The sequence below is a fragment of the Acanthopagrus latus genome, chromosome 1 (genome assembly GCF_904848185.1).
Source record: "Acanthopagrus latus isolate v.2019 chromosome 1, fAcaLat1.1, whole genome shotgun sequence".
Lineage (NCBI taxonomy): Eukaryota > Metazoa > Chordata > Actinopteri > Spariformes > Sparidae > Acanthopagrus > Acanthopagrus latus.
Window position 1 is genome coordinate 2,074,583 of NC_051039.1, and position 20,527 is coordinate 2,095,109.

A 20,527-nucleotide genomic window follows, 5' to 3' on the forward strand; every position below is an offset into this window, starting at 1 on the left:
CGGCGTCTTCCTCCCTCACTCTGAAGTCATGTCGACAGGTGACCAACTAAAACACGTCGTTACCCCCAGTAAGCCTGCCGACTTCTGAGGGTTTGAACATTGTTGGATGAAATTCCTCCAGTTCATCCACGACACGCTATAAAATCATTTGTTTTGTTTTCTGTGATGTAACATACGGAGACTCAACCCTGAAGTTGTAAAATGATAAACAGATTAACTTTGAACCCTGAGAATATAAGATTTTATCAGGAATTATGATGAAAAACACTCGTACGAACAACGTGGTGAGGTTCCATTTCTGAAGCTTAAATATTTACTATCACTGTGCAGTTTGAGGGATTTCCTGTTTTCTTTTCCTCTGGTTGTTTCTATTAAAGTTTTGAAATGAGCCCTGAGCTTCAGCTGTTGCCTGATCATGATAACATAATATTCAGTCTGTCACCACAGAGTTCAGGATCAGATGACCTGTATAACCAGCCGACCCAGATTTAAAAGGTTCTGCTCATGTGTCTCGTCTATCCAGTCCGATACGTCAGCTGCGACAGCGTCTGTATCAGGATGTTTTTGATTTTTTTTAAAATGCAGCGGAGCAGAAACAACATTCGCAGGATGAGAGGCAGCACGTTTAATAAAAAAAGGAACCGACTGAATCATCTGTTCAAATATATTCTGTTATTTATTCTTTGTTTTGGGCAACAGGAGCGAACAGACGTTTACTGACAAACACAAAAAAGGACAAATTCCAGGTTTTTATAAATGAAATATTCAAAAACTAGAAGAACAAAAAATCCTTGTCACACTTTGAATGTATGAAAAGAGTTCAGAAATATTAAATCAGCTTCTACATCAGCAATTTTTATAGCCCTCATTCAACACAACCTGACTGGCGACTCTCGGTAGCCAAAATATTACAAAAATACAGTTTATATACATTTTTTAAGCATTGCACAGCCTTTAATTCTTAGAAATTTCCTCAACAAGGCTATTTACACTCTTTAACTAAAACTTACAACAGGCTGACTCGGAGACAAAACCACAGCAGAAGATAAACACACTTCCTTCGTTCACTTTAGCTTCTATGTTCCGACTTTGAGCCTTTAAAACTCTGAATACAGTCGTGACATCAAATCAGACTGAAAACTGTCTTCCTGTAAAATGTCCCACAACAGCAAATTCATTCAGGCCCTTTTCCTGATATTAACAACCGTCCTGAGAGATCCGATCACAAGCAGACGGCTTTAAATCACTCACATGCTTCCTGATCGCGTCTCGAGTGACCACTTGTTGAACTTAACATACAACATTTGCCAGATTGACAAGAAGCCCCACATGAATAAGAATGTCAGTGACAGCGTCTATCAGTTTCTGACTCACAACCTCCTTAAATTGAGCATTTTCTTAAGGGAGTCTTGGTTATTTTTCAATTATACAATTTGACATGTCTAGTGTCAATAAAATGTTGTCACAAAACTGACACTTTTTACTAGGAAGCAAACAACTTCATGTGTTGCATTTAACACTGAATGTAGAATTTGTCAGAGCGGTTTGACAAAGTTTCTCCTCACTCAACACCTCTTAAATCAGACGATTTTTAAAGGGAGTTTGGTGCTATTGAAGTTAGTAGTTTGCTGGCTGAAATCAGTCCTCATCTTACATCTTGGGGGCGTTGACACCTGTGATCGGATCACTCAGGACGGATGGTCACACCGGGTCTGAAGAGGGCCGAACTGTCGGGGTGACACACCAAGAGAACTTTTAAAGGAACAGACCAACATTTTTGGAACGAGCCTCGATGGCGTCCTACACAAAGTCATATCAGAAGATTCAGTTTCATCTCAGCGCATCCAGCAGGTAAAAGAGTCCAGAACTGGAAGTTAAACCCCCGAATATGATCTAATGTTATTTATTACTCAATATAAATGTTTTAAGGAGCCTTTAAATGAACAATATTTCCCATAAGTCCGAGACATTTCAGGGCTTATTTAAGGGCAAAGTTCTTGTATTTCCATTTGTGTTTAGAGAACATTTAATATTCTAAACTTTGGATTCTTTGTAGAAATCATGTTTATATTCTTTAAAGTAATGTATCCAAATAAATATTTGTTTTGTTTCCTTTAATAAAACTCAGGTATCTTATCTGCAGACGACACTCAGCCCGACAGAGCGTGATGAGCTTCTCACAAACATGAAAGCAGGACAAAACCGTATCTAAAACAGAGAAACACGACCTCGAGCTCGACAACATGCGTCTTTTCAACAATTTCAGAATTACAGTGTGGACTCGAGGTCGTGTTTTAGCTATTTAGCAGTTCCTCCTGTTTCTAGTATCTGTGCTAAGCTAAACACATCCTGAACTGATCTCTTTAGTGGACACACTGGGATTACAATGACTCTGTTTCTGAAAATGTCAACATTTACTAATTTTAGCTTTTTTTAAATTTAAATCTTTTGTTTGACTGCACAGGAAACAGTCTGACCACATAGCTGAACCAGAACTTTACACTGTTTACTCACTGGGTACATGAGAAACTGAGGTTTAATACTGACACCTACAGAAGATGTGTTGGTAATTAGAAAATATGAGCGAGGACAAAATGATCATTTATCCATAAATGTGTACGTAACCCGATTTTGGAAGAATGCAGCCATCCTATGCTGAAGACAAACGTCTGACCGGCAGGCAGGTGGTGACAGTGAACCTCTCAGAGAACTCAACAATCTGACTGCTGACAACATCCTCAAACATCTGGAGATCTTCCAGCTTTTCTCCCAGACACACAGACCGGACCGCCGTGGCTACTGTTCTGCCTTCTCTTGTGCAGTTCCTGTCACCAGCAGCAGGTTGCAGGCCATGAACTGGACGTTCAGCACGTTGCTGGTGTTTCCAGTGTAAAGTCCCACCAGCTCGTTGGACGAGCCGTCGGCTGGCGTCCCGCCGTGGGAGTTCCTGATGTCCCACACCCGAACTGAGTTGTCCATAGACGACGACGCCACCAGGCTGCTGTCCGGGCTGAACGACAGGCTGGTGACGCTGTCCGTGTGTCCCCGCAGGTCTTTGAACAACGTCCCTGAGGCTAAGTCCCAGAGCTTCACCCTCTGGTCCTCGCCGGCAGACGCTAAATACTTCCCGTTAGGTGAGAAAGCGAGTGACAGCACTGGGCCACGGTGGCCAGTGAAGAGGCGCACAGACGCCCCCTGCTGGGTGCTCCACAATCGGACAGTCTTGTCTGTGGAGCCGGTGGCCAGGTAGTTGGAGTTGGGGTGGAATTTGACGCAGTCGACGTCGGCGAGATGTCCGGCGTAAACCCGCAGTGGGTAGGTGCGGGAGAACGTCCAGAGTCGGGCCGTGCGGTCGTGGGAGCCGCTGGCGAAGTAAAGGCTGCAGGGACTGACGTCCACGTCCCACACCGGGTAGACGTGGCCCCGGTACAGAGCCGTGTTGGTGAAGCTGCCCAGGTCCCAGTACCGGATGGTTGTGTCCTCAGAGCAGGAGAGGAGGCCGGAGCTGTCTGTCAGGAAGGCGGTACGAAACACGGGGCCGCTGTGACCTCGCAAAGTCTTTATCTCGCTGCCGGAGCTGTCTTCTTCATCCACCTGAGGAGAAACAACGCAAATCTGTGACACCTGACAGCAGCTGTCTCAGCATGTCTGTTCAAATTACTTGGCTAAACCAACGATTTGCTCCCTTTGTTTGACACACTGACTGTGACCATTAAAACAAGGCGTCTTCACTACAACAATTAACTTATTTAAAAACAACCATCAGATGATATTTATCCCGTCAGTCTACTCACCTCCTCCTCCAGGACGTCACAGGCCAGGTGGATGAGCGACACATCAGCCTGATGCGGTTTGGCCTTCAGCTTTCTGGCTCGGAGGCTCCACAGCTTCACCGTTGAGCTGTCAAAGCCGGCGGCCAGCAGCCGGCTGTCGGCCGAGACCTCTGCAGTGTTCAACATCTGCTCCGTGTGGTGGAAGGCGTAGAAACACACGGTGGTCAGCGTGGGGGGGCCTTCCCGAACTTTCTTGATGCAGTCCTGCAGAGCCTCCAGGGCCGCCTCACTCTGTGGGATCCCTGCTGGGACCTCGACACCCTCCCCGCTCTCCGCCCCATCCACCCCCGCCCAGGAGGAGGTGGAGTTTGGTGCGTTTGTAGCCCCGCCTGCAGCTCCATACAGCTGGTAGTCTGTACGCCTCGAGGCAGTGACCTCTACCTGCAGGTGCGTGCTGAGGGCCCTGCAGAGGGCGCTGTTGTCCTCGCTCTGCAGGTAACGCAGCAGGTAGCTGTAGGCTGGCTCCGTTAGGTGAACCACATACTTGTGCTCCAGGAAGGCACTCAGCTTGGGGTTGGCTGCTACATCCTGAGCGGTGAGAACATGGCGGAGCTGCTCTATGGTGGCGCGCTGCTCACTGTCCTGAAGAAAGGCACCATGGAAACGGCTGTAAAAGCCATCTACTGCCCCCTTCAGGCCGCAGTGCACCATGTCCAGGTGGAGGTAGACGAAGAGCGGGTAGAGGATGCTGCTCACCTCCTTCGCCCAGGATATTTCTGTTTCTGATTAAGAGGAAATAAAAAGTAGTCTGAGAATTTTGTCAGTAAAAACAAGGTCACACAGCATCCAAAAATGACTCATCCATATGGGAAAGCTAAGGAATTCAGTGACTGTGCAGCAGGAAGGCGAAAAGTGATACCTGACAGAAAAGAGCGCAGCCTGGAGAACTGAGTCTCATACTGCTGTGGGTCAGACTGGCAGGGCGCAGCCGTGACAATGTTGGCACAGCCCGACTCCGTCTGCACTGCTCAGAGAAACAGAGAGAAGAAATAAATTATGTAAGTGTCAGTGTCACCCTTGGGGGAATATTACAGTATTTGCTATCAGTGTATTTTGTCTGATGAAAGCTTCACTCAGGATTGTGTGGCTGTGGGCAAAATGAGACATTTGTCTCACTGTTCTGTCGCTGCAGTCACACTTTTACTACATGAACTCTGGTGACCTCACATAAATCCCAGCATAGCTTTGCACACAGAGGAGTCAAGCAGGTCTAATCAGCTACAGTACCTCAACACACCTGCCTGGGTATACAGGTCAGGTAGATAATGAATAATACTGTATTGTAATATATCATTTGATCATACCAATATGCTCTGTACATTAGCACTAAAGTATGTGCTGCAGCTGAATAAACTGAATGGAGTAAAAGAAAAACGCATATGTTTCCCTATGAGGGTAAAAAGAACATGTCTGCATAGCGACACTATCATCGTCATCTGTGCAGGTGGCCCAGCTCACCTGTGAGGCTGGCAGCCATCTCCTCAGCTGTCTGGAAGAGCTTGGCTCCCTTCAAGGAACCATCAGTGTCCACATACTGCCTCCGCTTCAGGTACTGAGCCACGGCATACTGGATCTGCTCAGTGCGAACCCGCTTCATGACCTGGAAACAGGCGGAAAAAGTCACAAACACACCTGAGAGGACTCACAGGGAATACACCTGCACATCACGGTGTCCCTCAGTCTGTCACACAAGACGATCACCAGACACATCAAGCGGTTAAAAACACAGAAATTCAAGTACGCGTATTAATGTAAAAGGCAGTGCATGTGTGTTAAACTGCTTTAAATCAGACTGATCATCTCCATGGCGATATTAACCCTCTTGAGAAAAGCATCTTCACAGTAGCTAGTTAGCTAGCAAAGAAGCGAGCTAATGTGTTTACCAGCGCAAATGACACTGGATATTCCTCTCCTGACAGTCTAAACGAGTTGAAGCCCGAGACTGGGTTGGAAACCACTGGAGACACGCATTAATCCAGGATAAAGCACACAGTTTTCCATTTTAAAGGTTGATACTTGAGGTTGAGCTAACCGGCTAACTTAGCGCTCGTCGCAGTGGGCCTGGCGGCTCAAAACTTTTAGCGGGATTGATCCGGTTCCGTAGCACCTCCGGTTAAAAATCAGCACTCACTGCATATCGTGCTGTTCGCCATCCTTACTTACTGTATGCAAGCTGATGAGGCCTTAGTGCTGCTCAGTTTCCAGTTAAAGCTACGCCGCTGCCTGTCGTTGCCGCTCCATCGTGGTTTTCCGCCCACCGGTCAGCCTCCATCAAATCATGCTAGGTTAGCTAGCTCGCGGCTTTCATCTTTGATGGTTAACAGCTATCGGTAATCGACTTGTCCGCCTGGCTTTCCCTTAACACTACAACGGTTAGTCTATCGACGATCTGCTACTTGTGCCTGGTTGGACTAAAACCAAACTCCATTGGAAAATTAAGGAAAATAAACGCCATGGGCCGAGGCAAATTTCACCAAACAGCAGATTATTAACAGCAGATATATTTTTTAAAAAGTGTCAGCTGTTCCAGAACAGCACCGCCATTTACAAAATGTCCAATTTTACCATAATACGCGTCATTTAATATGCAGACAAATACAACTTTAAAATTGACACTTTTTCAAATGCAGTTTGGAGGATAGTCTCTCAAGTAATGTCAGTAGAAAAGATAATAAAATAATATATATTAAACAACTCATTCGCTAATGTTGATTTGATAAAGATCGATTACATTTTATGTGATGTAGTGACACTTAATAAATAATGTATTATTTCACTGAAGCAAACAGGACACTCTAAATGGACACGTTTTTAGTACTTTCTATTGTTTTGGTCAGCCTATATTAACACAAGGAGGGAACGTATTTAAAATAAATGTAAATATAATGCAGTCCTTTCACATATGGTAAAGGAACCAGGAGCTCTTTTTTTAATTAATCAAAGTGGAAAAAAAGGAAAATAATAATAATAACAATACACATTTTTGCTGAGAAGTTTCTCTTGAAACAAAATTTTAAAAATGTGGTTTTGTAAAAACGTCATTTTGGCGATGGGCGGGACTTTCCGTTGACCCAGTGATGACGTATATATCAAGCGACGGCACCGCGCGCTGTTTCGAGGGGATGTCACAGCGAGCGTTGGCGGTATTTGTAGATTTTAACGGTTAAATTCGACGAATTGGACAAACTTATCGACTGTTGAGCTGTCCGGGGTATCGCAGCAGGCATGTTTAGCCCCCGCACCGCCCCGGGCTCCGGCCGCAGGCAGCAGGGCAGGACCACCGGGAGGAAGAGCGTCTCCGGAGCGGCCAGCAGTCTGCTGTTCTCCCCGCGCAGGACGCCTCTCTCGGCGAGGTGAGTGGAGCCGCCGGACGGTGTTTTTGTATATTCACCAGCCTGCCTGTGTATTAGCTGAAACACATCCTGTCTACTACAACACTCCTATGATAAATCATACATTCATGAAGATTATGATCCTCAGGTCTGTTGTTTTTAATAGGTATTCATTCAAAACTATGATCATTTTGGAGGTAGTTACCAGTCTGTGGCGCTCTTGACAGGTGTTTTCTGCTCTGGTTAGATATTGGAAACATCTCTCAGTGAAGTAAATTAAAATCACACCACCACCTCAAAGAAGTTGTATTCAGCTGACGGCCCAGAGAAAACTGTTTTACTCTCAGTATGTCTCCCACCAGGTCAACACCCACCAGAGCTCAGAGCCACGCAGCTGCAGATTCAATCAACTATGATGTGCAAACCTTCGGCTCATCGCTGCCAGTCAAAGTGATGGAGGCGCTGACGATGGCTGATGGTAAAGCAAACCTCATCTCTGTTGAGTTATGTGACATGTCGGGGAATCAGACCAATAACTCAGTTTATTTTTGTTAATCTTTTCATTATTGATGTCCTTTTCTGTCTGTCAGTATTGCCTCTGAATCTTCCTGTGTGTGTCGGTCCCTCTAGCTGATGACCAGATTTCAGTGAAGGTGAATGAGAGCGGCTGGGCCTGGATGGTCTGTGGAGAGAAACTGATCATCTGGAAGATCTGCCAGACTGCCGTGGCCAAGGTAGAGTTCACAGGAAACATCCAGAGACTAAAGACGCACGTAGCAAAACAAAACATCCACCTTCCAGTTCAGAGATTTCATCGTGAAAAGAAAAAGCTGGAGCCACCGTCACAAAACTTGTTAGATGTGGAAATGTTTTGTGACTTTTTGATCACAAGAGAAAAATGTCTTGTGAGAAAAAAGTAAGTTTGTGTGTCAGTCTGTCCTGTCTGTGTAATCAGGTGACCGGGTTTAAAACATGAACAACAAAACTGTTGTGATTGTTTTTTTGTTGAATGTGAAAGGATTTAATTACAATTTGTCCAAATATTAGTTTTTTATATTTACTGCTGCATGATGAAGGTATTTGTATCAATACTGGAAAAGAGATTATAAATCATTTGATTGTTTAAGTCAGTTCAACAAGCAAGAACAGCAAACGTCTGATTACAGCTGCAACGCATAGTTGATAAATCTAAAGAAAGTTAATCAACAACTAACTGAGTAATAATCCGTTTATTGGGTCAAGGAGTCTTTGAGATTTCAACTGTATGTGACTTTGTGCACTTGGACATTGTCAGGAACATTTTTCCAAATGTTTTGACATTGTATAGATTGACGACTACTCGGTTAGTCATGGAAATAATCGCCTTAATAATCAATAACAAATATAATAATTAGCTGCAGCCGTATTTCCAGTTTCCATTTCTCAGTTGATGATTTGCTACTTTTATCTTTGTTAGACTTTGTAAAGTGGATATTTGTGGGGATTTGATTGACTGTGCTGCAGTTTTTTTCTACAGCATGATTCATTGAAAATGTTTGGTCAGTTGCAGCCCTTTGAAAAAACACTCACAGATTCATGAAATAAGCTCTGTATCTTTGTGTTTGGCTGCAGTTGTCAGTGTGTAAGGAGCTGCAGCTGCCCAGCAGTGAGTACAACTACACAGCCGACCTCGTGGCGGTGACGTCAGCAGCACCTCTGGAGTCGGCCGGCGTTCAGTCCATCTCCGTCCTGGCCGTGGCTGTGGAGGGAACGGCTCGCCTGTGGCCCAGCCTGGCCAAGGAGGGCAACTACACAGAGACTGATGTCGACCTGGGAGATCTCTGCAACTTTGTTATTGCTGTCAGAGTAAGTAAATAAGTTGATCATTTTGATACGGCAGCCATTTTCTTATTTGTAATTCATGCTGGGAACTCACTGAGAAACTGAACCCTGCTGTTGTTTTCTCCATATTTATTTCCCAATGTTTTCCTCTCAGGGTGGAAGCTTCATCTTGTCCTCAGAGAAGAATCGGCTGTTGAGAGCGAGTGTGGATTCTTCAGGAAAGCTGCAGTACCGAGCCCTGCTGCAGGGTCAGGGAATGCTCTCCGGCATCGGACGTCGCGTCTCCAGCCTGTTTGGTATCCTCGCCCCACCGGCCAACGACACAGTGAGTCACGCTAACAGATTCAGCTGTAAAGAAAGTTACTAGAATCTATAAAAGCAGAACAATTCCACTGGTGTTTAGATGTAGCTGTGCTCCATGGTGAGATGATTGTTACATTCGTTAGCCTGACACTGTTTTCTGTTTACCCTCCCTCTGCTGCAGCTCCACAGCGTGCTGTGGGTGGGCGGAGCCAGCTGCCTGTACACGCTGACCAGCTCCAGTCTGAGTAAATGGGAGCTGGACGACAGCTACGAGCACCAGATCCTCAGCTGGGACGCCCAGAGAGCTCTGACCGACAGCATCGCAGACGCCATCTGGGTCAGTACAAAAACACAAGTGGTCATATATACTTTATAACAGTATATCAGTGTTGGTTCAAAATATAGTTAAATGTCTTTCATTGAATCAAATCCTTAGTTAGTCTTATCAACTGATAAACTATGACAGATGATGAATGGAGTAAATATGTTACAGTTCTCAACATTTGTCTCCCACCAGGGTTCAGAGAGCAACTACGAGGAGATGAAGGAGGGAGCGAATGTGACGTACCTGGACATGAAGCTCAGCCAGTGAGTGTGTGTGTGTGTGTGTGTGAGACTTAAATTAAGTGACAATTCAGATTCTTAATTTAACAAATGAACAGTGTCTTTCTGTTGATCATCGCTCTGGATGCTGTGATTTGTGTTCTCAGAGCCGGCCTGGTGGTTCTGGCTGCAGCCTGGCACCCGTCAGACACTCCGTGCCTGGCGTACTTCTGCCTGGTCACCCTGCAGGAGAGCGGAGCCGCCATCTCCGACCAGTTCACCGTGGAAGTCACCAAGTACAACCCTCCGTTCCAGGTCGGTCCTGATCTTCAAATGTTTTGGAAAATATCAATATGATGATGTTGGTCTAGTTTTTTCCCCAATCATATGGTTTAAAGGGAAAGGCAAGTTTGTTTACAGAGTTGTGTCTATGATGAGGGTTAAAGCTTACATCTTGTTTCCTCAGAGCGAGGAGGCCCTGCAGAACACACGGCTGGTGCTGCCACAAACCCCGGGCTGCACCGCCTTCCTCTACAACGAGGAGCTGGTGTTTGCATGTTCGACGGGAACCAGCAGGGGAGGGCAACCTGATGAGAAAATCAGTTTTAATTCACCTGGTGAGAAGAGAAACCTCGGCTGTCTGAAAGGAAATACTAGAGAGGAGAATGATGGGATTACAGAATATGAGACTCAGTAATGTAATTTCTGCCACTAGAGGTTCTCACAACAGACATAAGTACAAAGGATCATGGGAATTTCTTTAAAAGGGTCCATTATTAAAGGTTTTACAGGTGAGGGCAACCAGGCAACATTAAGTAGATAATAAAAAAATAAAACCAGATGAGTAACTGATGAGAATAAATTAATAATATAGTTTAAGTCAGAAAACAAATGTCATATTTTGTGTATTATGAAGAAAGTACACAAGGAAATTAGTTTTTTAAGAAGAGAAAAATTAAAAGAATAATAATTTTCCTTTTGTTTGAAATAAAAAATCTGGAAATAAAACATGTAAAATGAAACAGACCCATAATGAAGACGTCCTGACTGTCTCTGTCCTCTGTCTGAACAGGTGATCGCGTGCGTGGCGGAGGCTGCTGTGCCAACCTGCCGGTGTTTTTCTCCCAGAACAGCGGCCTGTTGGCGGTGGTGGCCCGGGAGAGCGCCTCCATCCTGCCGGAGACGATGGAGGACTCGCTGTTCTCCTCGCTGAACGCAGGTCCAGAGGTGAGCAGGAAGAACTGATGTGATATGTGAAGGCAAGGCCAGAGAAAATGTTACTGATCCATGTGTTCGTGCATTACATCGTTATCTAAAATTAATTTCTAATTCTGATTCTGTGTTAAAGGTTTCAGCCATGGAGACGCCAACCAGATCCGAGCCTGTAGCTCAGGAGGACAAAACCAAACTCCTGAAGGCAGCATTCCTGCAGTTCTGTCGGTGCGTCAACAAACACCTCCCAGATCTTTTTAAAGTCAAAATAATGGCTCCACAATATTCTTGATTAGTGGGTCTAGTGATTAGTGATCTCTAACCAAATCTTCTGCCGCTGGTTTTGAATGTGGAAAGATTTCTCCATGCAGCATTATTTGGGAAATTAGTGTATAAGTAGTAAAAAATAATCGTTCCTCTCTCAGTAACGACCTGGTGGGAGCTCAGACGGTCACAGACGATCTCTTCCCTGCTGACGGTGACGCGGATGAGGGAGCCGAGCTGGACGGCGTGGTGACTCGGATCAACCTGGATCTGGTGGACGATTATCCAGCCTCAGACCCCCGCTGGGCCGAGTCTGTCCCTGATGGTGAGGGCAGGCATGAAGACACCTGACAAAATTCCTGAAATTGAATTGAAATTGTGCTTCTGACCCTTTTTATAACCCCTTTTTTTTAACATTTTACAAATGTTTCTGTTCCTGTTCTTCCAGAGAGCGCCGGGTTCCCTCTCACCTCGCTCATCATCCTCCACCAGCTGGAGGACAAGATGAAGGCCCACGGCTGCTTCATGGACTTCCTGCTCCAGGTAAAAACACACAAACACACGCATAAATACAGCTTGGATACATTACATTTTTTGCAAAATGGTGGGCAGAACTAATGTTGTGACCTTATGACTAATGCAGCCTGTGTTGTATAAAAGAATATGATGTTATTGTTCTGATCTCCTTCATGAGATCGAGTGATTAGTTTTGGATGAAGGACAGTAAAAGATGCTGCTTCTCCATATTGTGTTGGGTGTTGTCCTCTAAATGTCCACACGGTGGTGCTGTTGCTACAAAAACCAGAGAGTCTATTGTTGCAGATGCAAGGTGTCCCGTAAGATTCAGATATTTCAGTTCAGTTAAACTCAGAACTCAACAGAAACCCCAGTTCCTTCTTTTCTCTTCCATCTCTTCTCTGTACTGTTTTTAAAGTAAAGCACATTTTCCCTCCAGTCAGAAGAAACAAGGACACAGAGTCTAATTCTGACAGCGAGGTCATCACCTGCAGCTGAAGCTCGCTACTGTAGAGAAGCCGAGAGAAGACAAACTCAGTTTTTAAAAACGGCATCAGAAGAAGAACATCTAAGAAGTAACTGTCGCCGTCCTGTTCTTTACAGGTGGGTCTGCTGGATCGTCTCAGCCAGGTGACGGTGCGCTCGTCTCCCATGGCAACACGCCTCCTGCTGTGCGAACACGCCGAGAAGCTTCAGGCGGCCATGGTGCTGAAGAACCACCACACCAAACACCCCGAGCTGGTCAACCGGGCCATCAACATCGCGCTGCAGAGGAACAACGCCGCCGTGCCGCCCAGCCTCACAGCTGCTGACGTCTTCTTCAGAGAGGTGCGTGTCGGACCGCCTCCCGCTCTGATCGTCCACCTGGAGAGGAAGTTGGATTAAACATTGTTCTTCCTGCTCTCAGGTGTCTCAGATCTCCTCAGTGTTTGATTGTCTGCTGGAGGAGGAGGAGCGGATTCTGAAGGAGAACCCGGTCGACTCGGTGCAGTGGGCTGAAGTGGTTCTCACCGTCAACAACATCATCAAGGTACGTTCATCATTTCATTCATGGTGATTTCTGCCACTGAGGAGGGAAGACGACACTGACACTGACAGTCATAAGTAGAATGATTTCACCATCTTGTTGTCTGTGTGTGTTCACAGGACAGTCTTCAGGCTGCTGGTCAGTACAGAGACACCAAGGCCTCCATGTACAGAGCGTCTGAAAGTGCTGCTGCAGAGCCCGAGTACATCCCATGGACCGGTAATCTAACTCATCTGTGTGTCTTTAATTCCTCTTTCTCCTGCCTGCAGCTGCAGTCTGGCAGCTTTTTTAAGATCTGAATTTTCAGCGCCCTTAGCAAGTTATCATGTGCTGTTTTCATGCTGCCAGTGTGAGATTGTGAAGTTACATAACGTGTGTTATAAAACCAGGCGACGACAGCGAGGAACAGAGAAGCTGGTTGATTATTAGGACACACGTAATACCTTCAGTCTTTATGGTTTGACTTAAACATTTCCTATGAAGCCTTTGAAGATATCACCTCTTAAATATCCGAACATAGATTGTTGCCATCCATATAAACATTGTAGATGGTGTCAGTTATTTATTTCAGAACTGCCACTTGTTCTCCGTCTTCTTTATACAGATGTTATAGAGAAGTAAGATTGGAGCCTTCTAACATGGAGAGGAATAAATCCTTGATTGATCTTCTCTCCTGCAGCGTCAGGAGGCGTCGGCGGCGTTCGGACCGTCATCTCCCGCCAGCACGACATCATCCTGCGCTCGGTTTATCCGCACGCCGACTCAGAGCTGCGCAGCGCCCTTTGCGAGCAGCTGGTGGCGCTGCTGGACATCTACCTGAGCGGCTACGTGGCCCAGCTGACCTCCCTGCAGCAGCAGAGGCCCCCGGGGGCCCAACAGGAGCGCTACAACAACCTGGAGATGGAGTACAGCCAGCGCCGCTCCGAGCTGCTGGCACCGCTCTGTGAGTTTAATCTCATTTATTTTAGAAAATGCTGATAATTTGTACATGCTGGTCTGATATTAAGAGAAAAATCTACTCCAAACAGGGTGAACCAGGGTTAGTGGACATATTTCAGCAGATTTGTGTTGGTCTTGACACCGTGAGGTTGTTCTGTGTTGCAGTGGATCTGGGTCAGTACCAGTGGGTGGCGGCGCTGGCTGAGAAGTACTGTGACTTCGACATCCTGGTTCAGATGTGTGAGCAGACCGACAACCAGAGCCGCCTGCAGCACTACATGACCAAGTTTGCAGACCAGGTACACAAAGAACCAGAGACGGGAGTGTGAAGAGAAGAAGATCTCATGTTGTGTTCGAGTTTCTGAGTCTCAGAATGAGTTCATTCCATCTCTGGTTATTCTGAATTTTGAGACTTAAAGCTGCTGTAAGAGTTTTCACATCTCTCTCCTGATTGGATAAAACAGGCGGGGATACCATATATTTTATTTCCTCTTTTACTGTTTGCGCAGGAGGAGGAGAGACGAGAGTTACTGACCAAACACTCTTTAACCTGAACATGAAGTGAAGACTGTTTGAACTCCTGCAGCAGCGTCGCTTCAGAGCCAAAGTAGCACATTTTTAGATCAGTATATTTTATCAGCAATCTGGCAGGAAAATGACAGATATCAATAACTGGCCCGACAATCTGCCAGGGTGGATAATCGATCTGGTCCTGATTTGTACCCTGAGGATTCACACAAAGGGTTTTGGTGAGTGACACTGAACAACACACTGACGTGTTTTGGCCGTCAGGTGATTGTCAGTGTTGTGGAGCTCAAACCTCCTGCATGAAAAGCTGCTGCAGATTCGAACACTGTGTGCAGCTCAGCTTCAGACTGAAGAGTAACGTTATACTTTCACTTCACCATCACCATTTCAGTTTCTCCCTCCGCTGCCCGCTCACTTTCTCTTTGTCACTTCCTGCTGCAGAACTTTGCTGACTTCCTGTTTCGCTGGTACATGGAGAAGGGGAAGAGAGGGAAGCTGCTGTCTCAGCCGGTCGCTCAGCACCAGCAGCTGGCCAGTTTCCTGCAGTCCCACCAGCACCTGAGCTGGCTGCACCACATCCACGTCCAGGACTACAGCAGCGTACGACACACACACCCACACACACACACACACACACACAAAGAGAGAATAGAATAGATGCTTTACTGTCATAGTTTAAAACAAAATGACACAACAGAACAGTGCAGCAGCCTGTTCCACAGTAACGCACACACACACTTTACACTTGTCTCAGAACCACAACCACATCCTTTGTGAGTCTACCAGAGTGTAAAAGCGACACACACTCAAACACACTCTCTCATAGAAGGCTTCCTTCCTTCCTTCCTTCATTACACTTCCTCAAATTTTTTTTGCCCTTTCTTTTACCGTTCTGTCTTTGTTTCCTCTCCGTCACCTTTCTTCATTCCTTATATCCTCCTTATTTTATCCTTGTCTTCTTCTTTTCTAACTCTAGAAATAAAAGAAAATGAATGGCGAAACAAAAAACCTATATCTTTCATCCTTTACTTATTTTCTTTTCTCCACCTTTTCACTTTCTTCCTTCCCCTTAATCTCTTTCCTGTAATCCTCTACCCTTATTTCCTGCTTTTTGCATTTGTTTCTTGTTTCTTCCTTTCATTTTCAGTTGTTTTCCTTCCTTTTCGTTGTTTCCTTCCCTGTTTCCTTCCCCTCCTGATTTGTTTCCTACCTAAAGCTCATCCACTGCCCGACAACTGAAGGACAGAAGAAGAACAGTGTGAAATACAACATGACATGTAGTTCCTTCCTCCTCTCCGTCCACACAGCTGCTGCAGTGTCAAAACAGAAGACACACACACACACACACACACACCCGCGCCCCTGTTTACTTCCTGTTTCAGTTGCTATAGATTTGCTCACTATGACCAGAGTATATCAGAAAATATATCGCCTCCACATCGCACACACACATTGCAACAAGGAAGGAAGTAGAACTGTGTGTGTGTGTGTGTGTGTGTGTGTCTTTTCTGTGTGCACACCCGGTAACTGTACTACTTCCTTCCGTCTTGCAGTTAACGAGTGTGCACACAGAAAAGACACAGATAAAGAAAAGGTTCCTGGTTTAACACTCAGTTTTCATGCTGGAGACACAATAAAAACACATGAAGCTGCAAAAAAGACAAATTCTTCTGCCTTTTTTAGAGTTTAGAGACGTAACTATCTAATATTTAGATAGATAGATAGATAGATAGATAGATAGATAGATAGATAGATAGATAGATAGATAGATAGATAGATATTTGTAAAATCAGTTTTAATTATTATATTAAAAAGCCAAATGATTCCATTTATAAAAACACTAAAAGAGGGAAGAGTCTGAGGGGTGAGCACTTCTTATACATGGTGTAAATGTATAGAATTAAATATATTTACAAAACATTTACACAACATCAAGTAATGTCATTTCATTTAAAATATATGATGTTAAATAGAGCTTATTTAATAAGCTGAATATAATGATACAAATACTGAGCACTGCTTTAGAGTAATCTTGGGCTGTGATCAGTATTTTCTTTGTTTTTACAACTTTGTTTATTGCTTTTTACCTTTTTTTTTTTATAGCACTTCACAATATAAAAGAGAGAAAAAGCAGTTAAATTCAGTGAGGACTGTCCTAATTATCTGGACTATCACAGATTGATCACTAACCAGTACACACCAGAGTCCTCATCCAACACATCAGTCATGTTGGCTGCGTGCTCACAGCTGCTTCATGTATGTTGTGAGTGTGATGCTGTGACTAACACACTGTGTTGTGTGTCTGCAGGCTCACCGGACGCTCTACGGCCAGGCCAACATGGAGACACGCTACTTTGTGAAGAAGAAGACGCTGCTGGCTCTCAGTAAGCTGACGGTGCTGGCGTCCAACCTGCCGGAGGACCAGCTCAACAAGAAAGTGGACGGTAAAAGCACGACAGAACCTAAAAACGTGTGCTCGGGTCACTCCAGCCCAACTCACCCGGGTCCTCCTGGTTCATGTTCTGGCTTTTCTTTTAAAAATGGTGTTGGAACTTCTGTTAAATTCATGAGACCTCAAAAACTCGTACATCTGTATTCACCCTCTGAGCTAAAATGAATAATGTCTGTAGCTGCTTCTTTTAGATCCCGATGGACAAATATTATTTTTATCAGTGTTCTCACTTTTCTCCCTGATGTAAAAGCAGAAGAGCATCACATGCAGCGTGTTGACCTTGTCGTGTATCTGTCCGATCAGACATCGTGGAGCAGGAACGCTTCCTGCTGCATCAGGAGACTTTGCCCCGACAGCTGCTGGAGGAGAAGCAGCAGAACCCCGACACCATGCCTGTGCTGAGCGCTCACAACCTCATACAGGTGAAAACACACTCACGCACTAACTTTAAAATCAGTGTTCTGCAGGAGGAATCGACCAGTAGGTTGACAGCCTCTGCTCTCTGTCTGCTCTCCACAGTTGTACATCTGCGACGACAACAGACGAGCCAACGAGTACGACTTCAAAAAGGCTCTGGATCTGCTGGAGTACGTCGACGAGGTAACTCATCTGGTGTGTTTTAGGCTCGAGCAGTCGACCTTGGTGACAGTTAAAAGTGGCTGATTTTCTGTGTTGCTGTTGCAGGAGGACGCCGTGGACATCGACGCGCTGAAATGTGAGATCTTCGGTAAAGCGCTGAGGAGAGACGAGTAAGATCCATCTGTCATGATCTGTGAAAATTAAAATTGAGAATGTGAAAGTTATCAACACTTAGTTACATTGTTGACTGTGATGCTTGGTGTCTTCCAGCTGGTCCTCAGCTGACGGCAGTGACGATCCTCTGGAAGTCGCCAAGGACAGCACCTTCGTCAAGATCCTCCTCAAACTCATACAGGAAGGTGAGAATCAGCACGGCAGGAGGAGCCACAGATTTTAATCTCATAATTTAATCTACAAATGTAGTGAGACGCATTTCTGACACGACTAAATTATATCACCTACAATCTGAAGATATGCTCAAAACAAGGTAGGTTCATTTAAGATCAATACATCTGATGATAATAATTATAAAAAAAATAATAATTATGATTATAATAATAATAATAATAATACAGGTCTTATCAAGGTTCAAACTAAAACTCATGAAAAAACACTCAAAATATAAATACATGCATTAATTAATTAATAAATTGGGACATAAATGTATATTTCTGTAAAAAGAGATTTTCTTCTGTATTTATTTTCCTTTGTACTTACTCGGTTTTACCAAATGATTATTATTTTTAAAGTCTGATTTAGGCATTTATGTGTATATTATTTTTCTCACTATTGTTTTTATGTTTTTATGTTTCTGCTTCACTATCAATGAGGAAGTTGTATTTCAGCGGGTCATGGGGTCAAGTTCTCGCCTGCAGGTTGATCGGAGATCGACTATGCATGCCTTGTTTTCTCAGAAACATTTAGTAGCTCTCAGCTGTCTTTATATATTCAGCTGTCGTACACTGAAGTTGGAAAGGAAGCCATCAGACACTTCACCACGTTTTCCTGAAATGACTGAAATGACTGTCTGTGTGTTTCAGGAGTTTCTCTGCAGACGTACCTGCCTGACGTCAAAGAGCTGCTGGATCTGGACGAGCTGAGCAGCTTGAGGTCAAAACCCTGTTTCGAGTTTGTCCTTCGAGCCAATTATGAACATTACCTCCAGGCTCAGATGTGACGGCTGCTGCACTCCTCGTAACTCTCAGCTTCAGCTTCCCTCTGCATTCTGAGTTGTGCTCTTTTCTAAATAAATGTGTTATTTCTGTACGTCAGCTGCAGTTTTTTGACCTCCCAGGGTTTCAGCTTCGGTTCACTGGGTTTTGTTGTCATTTACTGACCTCTAGTGACATTCCTGAGGTTCTGTTTTAGAACAACACTGACAAAATGTACAAAGATGTTACGTTGAAGAGAAAACTGAAAAGATAGATCGTACATTCATTATCTCTCTGATGCTGTTATACATGAAACTTATTGATGTACTTAAGATTGGGAATTAATTACAAATACAAAATACAAATTTCCTTGGTGACCTGGTGACTATATTACCCACAATGCAACTTAGCCACTGACTGACATCACTGGAGACTTTATATTACTTTATTAACACGTGCAGTTGATCTCTCGAATATCTGTAAACACACTTAATGTGTAAAATTGGTGGAGCTACCCTTTAAATCTGTCTCACTGCAGGATCCTGCTTTAAATTTTGTTCTCTTTCTGCCCTCTGCGTTGTCGTACTGCCGACATCAGATCCATCCGACCCGCAGAGTGACAGAAACCAGATCCTGCATCCGTCAGGACCTCCTCCTGTTTGTTGACGAGGGGCAGACGTTTGGTTATAAATACATTTTTCGACTTCTCCCCCGACCTCCACCCTGACAGGGATCCTCCACCATGATCCACTTTTTTTTTTATAGCTTCGGCAGCTGCAGACGGCTTTCAGGATCCGGCTCGCCTAAAAATAGTGAAAGTAGGTTAGATTAGGACAGCGGCTCCACAGGACTGTGCTGCTTTTAACCTTTTTAAAAAGATGGAGAAACATCATTTATCTGGGCGGAACTCAAACACTCCAGTTACATCACACGTATAAATACCAGGATATTTCTATTCTACCTTTAACTTTAATGGTCTGAGTTATATTAATGTGATGTGAGCTTCAGTTACTTTGACCACAAACATCTTGTCTCATCTCAGAGCCTGTGTTTGTCTGCAGCCCTCTCACCTGTAACTCCACCACCCTCACCTCCACCCACTGATATAAACGTAGTAATAACATAATGAAAACACAATATGACGCGAGGATCCTTCTGGGGCTCGACTGTGATCATGTTTGTAAGAGTGACATCATGTTTATGTTGCATCATCCGTCCTCTTTGGGTCGATGACTACAGTCTGCTGCTCTCTCTGCTCTCTTCCATCATCCATTTAACTCTGGCCGGCTTCTCTGTGAGTCCAACACCTCAGTGGAGCTCAGTTAACAGTTGGATAAACACAGGCGGGCGTGTTGGCTCAGTTTTAGTCCGTCAGAGGAATCCTGTCTCAGTCCTGCGGCTGCAGCTGTCTGATGGGCTGCAGGTCCTGACCTCCTTGATTTAGGAACCGAAGCGTGAACGGAGCTCAGCTGCTGTGAGGATGTTGTTGTTCAGGCTTCAGGCCGATCAGCACAAAGTCCGAACGGACCTGGAGATATCTCAGGGTGTTGGACACAAATCCTCCTGAAGCTGAGAGGATTTATTTTACTTTTCTGGCTCAGGAGAAGAACATTTATTTAAGATTATACATTGTACACACTCTGCACGTCTCTCTGCTTCAAATTACACGTCATTCTTTATGTGATAAGATTAATAGTTTTGTTAAACATGGAGTTATTTCATTGATGAACACATTCAGTGGGTGTTGATCGTGGTTTGTTATCTCTGTCAGCAGGATTAAATAAAAACTACACAGTAGATTTTCAAATCGTAAAATCAAATCTGTTGTTTCTGCACATTCTGTTGATCATTTTTTAAAAGTGTTGTATGTTTTGAATTCTTACAATCTGCACCTTTTAAAATCTTAGGGAATGATGGATATAATCCTAATTTCATGGTAATGCAAATAAAAATCAGGATCTAGCAGATTTCTATATATTTTATTTGATTTTGGGTTAGATTTGATGTCATTAATGGAGGTTTGCACT

General features: G+C 44.5%; 2 protein-coding genes across 2 annotated transcripts; one reads left to right on the plus strand and one right to left on the minus strand.

Annotated features, from left to right (window-relative positions):
* Nucleotides 1-652: 652 nt before the first annotated feature.
* On the minus strand, nucleotides 653-6,189 carry taf5l (TAF5-like RNA polymerase II, p300/CBP-associated factor (PCAF)-associated factor). The gene is made up of 5 exons (XM_037099475.1): nucleotides 5,997-6,189; nucleotides 5,292-5,433; nucleotides 4,693-4,797; nucleotides 3,795-4,555; nucleotides 653-3,594 (listed from the first exon to the last, which is right to left on the minus strand). The coding sequence occupies exons 2-5, from the start codon at nucleotides 5,428-5,430 to the stop codon at nucleotides 2,797-2,799; spliced, it is 1,803 nt and encodes a 600-aa protein (XP_036955370.1). The 5' UTR covers nucleotides 5,431-5,433; nucleotides 5,997-6,189; the 3' UTR covers nucleotides 653-2,796.
* A 718-nt stretch (nucleotides 6,190-6,907) lies between these two features.
* On the plus strand, nucleotides 6,908-18,526 carry nup133 (nucleoporin 133). The gene is made up of 25 exons (XM_037099465.1): nucleotides 6,908-7,186; nucleotides 7,528-7,643; nucleotides 7,796-7,899; nucleotides 8,777-9,010; nucleotides 9,141-9,311; nucleotides 9,471-9,626; nucleotides 9,807-9,877; nucleotides 10,000-10,147; nucleotides 10,299-10,449; nucleotides 10,905-11,059; nucleotides 11,181-11,272; nucleotides 11,470-11,633; nucleotides 11,757-11,851; nucleotides 12,428-12,652; nucleotides 12,732-12,854; nucleotides 12,971-13,070; nucleotides 13,531-13,794; nucleotides 13,956-14,089; nucleotides 14,760-14,918; nucleotides 16,627-16,762; nucleotides 17,074-17,192; nucleotides 17,290-17,370; nucleotides 17,455-17,519; nucleotides 17,620-17,708; nucleotides 18,390-18,526. Exons 1-25 carry the CDS (start codon nucleotides 7,059-7,061, stop codon nucleotides 18,524-18,526), a joined length of 3,417 nt encoding a protein of 1,138 aa, XP_036955360.1. The 5' UTR covers nucleotides 6,908-7,058.
* Nucleotides 18,527-20,527: the final 2,001 nt, after the last annotated feature.

Coding starts and splice junctions, on each gene's coding strand:
- taf5l (XM_037099475.1), bottom strand. CDS start 5,430: ATGAAGCGGGTTCGCACTGAGCAGATCCAGTATGCCGTGGCTCAGTAC. Junction 4,798..5,291: donor GATGGCTGCCAGCCTCACAG/GTGAGCTGGGCC, acceptor TTCTCTGAGCAG/TGCAGACGGAGTCGGGCTGT. Junction 4,556..4,692: donor GCTGCGCTCTTTTCTGTCAG/GTATCACTTTTC, acceptor CCTCTTAATCAG/AAACAGAAATATCCTGGGCG.
- nup133 (XM_037099465.1), top strand. CDS start 7,059: ATGTTTAGCCCCCGCACCGCCCCGGGCTCCGGCCGCAGGCAGCAGGGC. Junction 7,644..7,795: donor GGCGCTGACGATGGCTGATG/GTAAAGCAAACC, acceptor CGGTCCCTCTAG/CTGATGACCAGATTTCAGTG. Junction 11,852..12,427: donor TCATGGACTTCCTGCTCCAG/GTAAAAACACAC, acceptor TGTTCTTTACAG/GTGGGTCTGCTGGATCGTCT.